The sequence below is a fragment of the Peromyscus californicus genome, unplaced genomic scaffold, assembly GCF_007827085.1.
Source record: "Peromyscus californicus insignis strain IS unplaced genomic scaffold, ASM782708v3 Scaffold_21__1_contigs__length_65335640, whole genome shotgun sequence".
In the NCBI taxonomy this organism is placed as follows: domain Eukaryota; kingdom Metazoa; phylum Chordata; class Mammalia; order Rodentia; family Cricetidae; genus Peromyscus; species Peromyscus californicus.
In genome coordinates, this window is record NW_026294514.1 from 17359619 (window position 1) to 17366053 (window position 6435).

At 42.0% G+C, this 6435-nt stretch overlaps 1 protein-coding gene across 12 annotated transcripts in view; it reads right to left on the reverse strand.

The window, feature by feature from the left end:
- Mdh1b (malate dehydrogenase 1B) overlaps positions 1-6366 on the reverse strand; it is a 33189-nt gene extending 26823 nt beyond the window's left edge. For 2 of the 12 annotated variants that reach the window (XM_052749664.1, XM_052749662.1), the window contains exons 1-3: positions 6163-6366; positions 1490-1529; positions 328-363 (exon numbers count right to left, since the gene is read on the reverse strand). In XM_052749664.1, the coding sequence (XP_052605624.1) occupies positions 328-363; positions 1490-1529; positions 6163-6184 (98 nt within the window). In that variant the 5' untranslated portion in view covers positions 6185-6366. Of the gene's footprint in view, positions 1-327; positions 441-1489; positions 1530-5392; positions 5552-6162 lie in introns of those variants that run through there. The other 10 variants (XM_052749658.1, XM_052749656.1, XM_052749657.1 and 7 more) reach the window with 9 other exon arrangements.
- Between the last annotated feature and the right edge of the window lie 69 nt (positions 6367-6435).

The window sequence follows — 6435 nt, forward strand, 5'->3', positions numbered from 1 at the left end:
TCCTCATACCATTAGGACTCCATGTGAAGGAGAAAGAAAAAGTTAAGTAGTGAAGTACAAACTACCTGTTTTCTTGGTATGGTCGGAGTGGAGCCAACACATTTATTCCACTTACTGGAGTCTCCTTTGTGCTATTAGGTATTAGCAAAAAGCCATGTTTTGAGACTGATAAGTAGGAACTCATTTTTACTAGTATCCAAATGCCATTAATAGATTATCATCAGAATATAGTCATCATCAGAAGCCAAAAAGATACACCAGCCAGCATTTAATCAAAGTAGAACACTTTCTTGCATAAGTGCATTTAGTAACTGTAAAGCTTCTTACCTCCCACACATCAGGATGCTGTGTGATTTTAAAAATCTGAAAATCAGGAAGATTCTTCTGTAAGTAGTCTGCCAGGAGTTCCGCCTTAGCATAATATGGGCAGTTTGCTTTCCCTAGAAGAGTTTAAGTTAGCTAAGCTTTCTTTGAACACATACAAATTGCCATGCTGTTATGAGGATTTGCCAGACACCTAGAGAATGCACCATGACTCTAATATACTTTTATAACAAAAGTACAAAATAATCTTCTGTAACACAGACATCTATTTTTGTTATAGTAATAAAAAAACAAGGAACATTTCATAGGCCAGAGTCTTACATTATAAAATTTTGTGGACAAAGCGATGTTTTAAATATTTACTCTCCTCTAGTACTCTGCTGTACTACATAAGAGACTGTACCATACTATTTAAGCATGACATACTAACAGTGAGCTACTCATTAGAAGCCACTAAGAGTCCAGTGAGACAGCTTAACTGATAAAGGCACTTGTGTGATCTCCAGGAATGCTGGAAGGGGAGAACCAACTCCTGCAAGTTCTCTTTTAACCTCTGCGGGCACTCCTCCCCCAACCCCACACACGTAAAACAAAGAAATTAATGTTTAAAAAAACAAACCCCAAACACTGGAAGGTAAAGTGTGAGGAAAGGAGTGGAAATGTGCTCCCTTTTAGATTTGATGGTATGGTCCAGAATTGTGGGCAAGCTGAGGGAGGAGGAAGAATGAGGGGCTGACGTCTATTTTCCGGCTGGCCTTATTGGAGAGAAACCATGGGTGAGGGATTCAGACAAGTGTACTAGGAGGGATGCAGGACATGCGGGTATATGTGACTGGCAGGGTGTCTGATGTCCAGTCTGAGGTGCAGGTGCCAAGGGAGAGCTTCAGATGCATATTTTGCCATGCGGAACACTTAAGAAGTCAAACCATCCCAGAGAGTCAGGTGGATGTCAGTTTAGGAGGACAGGCTAAGTGCCTGTCCCCCAACCCCACAAACCCCTCAACATCAATCCTTCTCAACACCTCTGTATGGATAAGTCTCTCTGTCCAGTTCAAATCCATTGTTAATTACTTCAAAGCCCCTTTATGGCTCACGTTTAATTATCCTGTCCATTTCCTGGGAAATTAGCTTGTAAAAGCCCTGTACCCGAGATGACCTCAATTACCTGCCTTTTCTGCATCTGGATTCCTTCTGCCCAGACGTCACTGAGAAGATAATGGGGAGACAGATATAAAGAACGGAGAAGTTTCCAAAGGAAAAGGAGTCCACTTGTCCTCTGACCACCTCCGCTTTGTCTTCTTGGAAGCCTTGCTCAACAAATTACTCCCATCCCATTAGACGCTTAGTTATGTTTCTAGTGTCTCCTTTCAAGCATATTTTAATGCATTTAACTAAACTTCAGTTTCTCCTCCCTAAACAACAAAAAGTCCACGTCTCCTCTCCCCGGGCATTGCTTTCCATGTGCCCCTTTCTGTTATTTTTATTTGTTTTTTGAGACAGGGTTCCTCTGTGTAGTTTTGGTGCCTGTCCTGGATCTCGCTCTGCAGCTTAGGCTGGCCTCGAACTCATAGAGATCCGCCTGGCTCTGCCTCCTGAGTGCTGGGATTAGAGGCGTGCACCACCACTGCCTGGCCCTATGTGTCCCTTTCTATTAAAACAATCTTTTAAAAATCTTCTGTCCTTGCCACCCTTGGCTCTTATATTTTCATTCATTTATTATTCCACTACAATCTAGCATCTCTCACAATTTCCCAGGAAACTGTACTAAATATAAATTATGTATTTTTGTATTAATTATATGTTTCTATTGTATACAATATAATATGCAATGTAAAATATATTTTATATTAATTGTATTAAATATAAGTTAAATATAAACAAGTAAAGACCTTGAAGTCCTTAATACAATGAGTAATTTTTGATTCTTTCTCCTTGACCCTGGTAGTGTTTATCACTCTTGCTTGTTTCCACTTCCTGTGGAGTAAGTCCTGGAGAGCATCACTATGGTGGGATATTCTGCAGGTTTTCTTTCGAACTCTGTAGCTAGTCTTTTCTATGCTTTGTAAGTTCCCATTTCCTCATCAATTCATGAAAGGAACCATTCTGCAAGGCACATAACTTCATGCTTTATCTGCATATTTTTCTGGCCAAACTCCTTGTTTTCAAGTAGCAATCTGTATTCCTAACCGAGTGCAATGTCTTATCTAGATGCCTACACTTTCCTGAGTTCTACCATCTCTCTCTGAAAGGGCACTGGGCAGTATAAGCTTGGATTCTGTTCTGAAATGACTAAGGTAACACCATCGTGTTCCAACTCCGTTTTGGGTTTGCTTAAACAGTTCTCAGCCCTCCATTTCCACCCACCCCCATAGTTGTGTCCGCCTTGGCAACACATTTGAGATTTGCATGGCCTTGATGTATTTGCATGTTCTGGATGTATTAACCAAAATAATTAAAGTTAGATAAAGTAACTAAAGAAGATATGATTTTAAAATAGTTGTCATGCTATGTCTGAAATAATTACTAAGTGTTGCCAGGAATGAACTTTTCAAGGACACACTGACCCTTACCTAACTTCGAGGTAAATTATGGTCTTTGCAATTTTTGCTTTTAAAAATGCCATACCCCTTAGCTTGGGCACCAGGAGACTTTTCAGAGACACGAGCCCACTCTTGTTCTAGCCATTAATAAAAGAACTAAAAACTTTAATTGGCTTAACCAGTGCATTGTGAATAATTATCTCATGTGGGTCATTTCAATTCCACATCTCCTACCAAAAAGGTAGAAGAGTCCTACATTCTAGAGCATTTATGTGTGATGATGTATTGTGTGCCCTAAAAAACTTGCCTGCGGATCAGAGGACAGAGCCAGCCACTAGATTAAACATAGAGGTCAAGCAGTGGTGGCACACACCGTTAATCCCAGCACTTGAGATCTCATGCCTTTGCTTGGGAAGCACACATGCCTTTGATTCCAGTAATATGGCAGGGCGGAGAAAGGTATAGAAGGCGTGAGGAAACAAGAACTCACTCTGTTTAGGCTGAGGATTTCATAGAGGTAAGAATAGTGGCTGACTTTCTGCTTCTCTGATCTTTCAGCTTTCACCCTGATATCTGGCTCTGGATTTTTTATTATAAGACCTTTAACATTCGAACAACAGTTATGTCCAGCTCCTTATTTAAGAATATTAAGGTTAGTCAGGTATAGTTGTATACTTTTAATCCCAGCACTCTGGAGGAAGAGACAGGCAGATCTCTGTGAATGTGAGCCCAGCTTGGCCTACATAGTCAGGTTCAAATCAGCCAGGGCTAAAAAGTGAGACTTTGTCTCAAAAAAAGAGAGGAAATACTATGAGTATCTAGATTATTAAACTTATTCTTCTGATGAAGGTTTTTCAAATGACCTTATCTACCTAGTTAGCCACTGCTTAGAAGTATAACTTTCCCTTTATTTCCTGCACTCACTTAGTGAATTAGACATCTTGTTCCATACATCCCGTCTCTCAGATCATTCTCTAGTCCATTTATTTTTCTCTATTCACATTGACCACAATGCTAAAGCAGTTGCTTCCTGCACTACATAGCTCCAGTCTCCTAACTGGTCTCTTGTTGTATCCTTAACACTCAGGTAAGATAAAAACTTCATTGCTTTATCTCCTTCTAAAAAAAAAAAAAACTTTCCAGGTACTTTGGCCAAAGTCTAAACCATTGAATGTGGCTCAGGAGAATCTGCATTGTCTCCCTCTGCCTTCAGCTTAGGACACTGTTCCTTGCACCCTTTCGTCCAATCCTATTAGACTCATTTCAAGTGCATGCTTACCAAATACTCTCAATTATCACCAAATTTGCCTATGATTTCCAGCAAGACCTAGAGAATGGGACTGTGGCTTCGTGGTTTCCTGGCATCTTCACCGCCAAGTGCTCTCAGATGTTATGGAATATTCCTCCACACTGTGTGAAGATATGTCCCTGTGGTTGATTTAATAAAAAGCTAAATGGCAAGTAGCTAGGCAGGAGGAAGAGCAGGGACATCTGGACAGAGAGAGCTCTGGGAAGAAGAAAGGCAGAGTTGTGAGCCAGATGCAGGAGAAGCAGGATGGGAATGATGGAGATGAGGTACCAAGTGTGTGGAAGAACGTAGATTAAAATATATGGCTTAATTTAAGTTATACGAGCTAGTTGGAAACAAGCTTAATTCATAATAAGTCTCTGTGTCATTTTGCGGGGTTGGGTGTGCTGATGGGACAGAGAAAGACTTGTTACACTCAGAAAAGCTAGGGTTCCAAGTTAGTGCCTGAATGCGTTGGGTTTCCATATACAACCATACATCGTCTTTGTAATAGTCACACACTCTAGCTCTGCTCCCTGTTATCCAGACCTAGATTGTTCTGTTTATTCCTGCATCTTCTCTGCTTTCTAACTCTTATTGTTCTGGTATCTGCTTAACCACCTCTCCCTCTGCAAGCCCTTGCCTAGTGAGGCCCTCTGCCACCTTTCCTTCTAGAACACTGTTACTGTTACATCCAACATGCCCTGAAACTTGTCTATTGTATTCCCACCATCCAGTTTTCTAGTGCTAAAAATATTTATCTGAATGAGTAGTGAAGCAAAAGAAGTACTTCCAAAGAGATGGTAGATGCCAATTGTGTTCAGTGTATCCAAGAAGTCAACTTGGAACAGGGTCCCAGACCTTAGCACAACTAATTCTGTGATGGACCATTAAGGCTGTAAAACTCAGCAAGTAGACAACACCACCTGCCAAAACTAAAGCAAAGGCCCAATCCATCAAAGTCCACATAGTTCTGGGAAAGTCTCAAAATGTACTAATCTTGCTTCTTGGCTTCTGTAGTTCTGCTTCTGGCTAACTGTTCTTGTTCACTGAAGTGTGTCAACCCAGAACATGGTTTTTGTGCTTAAAAGGTCACCCCAAGAAAGGCTCAGGGCTACCCTGGGATCCGGAACACCTGGTGTAGTTGCCGGTCAGCTAATAAAAGACTTTCTGTTGGCTTGAACCCAAGTCGGAGCAGTCTTCTCTGGTGACAAACTAAGACAAAGACTGAACAGCTTACCTAAGAGATCGTTGGTGATGGTGGTAAAACCAGTTTGCCTATGGAGGCAAAAGTAGAAGCCAGAGGGGGTGGATTGAAGGGCTAGAGACAGAACAGCAGTGAGAAGGGAGCAAGCAGACATGCAGTAAGTGGGTTGTTGCCTCTAGCTGCCGAGATGACCTTTTAAAAATGCAAACCCATTGTCACTATTTTTGTTTAAATTCTTTCAATGATTCTTCATTGTGTTCAAGATTTAGTTCAAACCTTTTTTTCCCTAGGTGTTTGTAAGATACAAGAGTCCAGTTTCTATTTTGTAAGTCTAACCCCAGGTCCCACCATGATCCCACATCCAGTTCCTCTGTTAGACTACAGCTCTTCTAGCCTTTGCCTTTATCTGGGATGGTTCCTTTAACAGTTTCTCTACTTAGTTTCTTGTGTCCATCTCTTTTCTATCCCACATCCCCACGTTTGGCATCTATTCGCCCAGAGGCCTGTGCACCTCTCTCTCTCTCATTACATTAACCCTAGCAGATCAAAGTAATTCTTTATATGTTTTGTACCCCTGAGGGAATTAAAACTCGCCAAGGGCAGAGATGAAAAATTTCCCCACTGTGTCCCCGGTGCTCATCAGAGTTTGGCACACCGCCACTGTCTAACACGCATGCTGGAACGAATATCTAGAAAGCCTGAGATGATCTGTCTGAGGATGGGGCTGCAGAATAGAAGCCCGTTAATAAGGCTGACTAACGGCCACGGGAAACGCTCTGGGGGCTCCCTGGAGAAGAACTCACCCGCGATCACGAATTTGGCCATGATCTCTAGCAAGGCCTAGAGACTGGGACCACGGCGTCGCGGTTTCCTGGCAACCGTGCGGCGCTGTAAGAGTGGCGCAGGCGCTCTCAGAAGCTGCCGCACCGCCAGAGGCAAGAAGTTCAAAGTTACTTCTTGAATGTGTTGAGTGTATGGGAACAACCACCCATTATCTTTATAAGCTCCGTGGTCTCCTACGGCCTTCGACTCTGTCTCTTCCTCCGAGAAGAGAAACTATTTTTTCTGACAGTTTC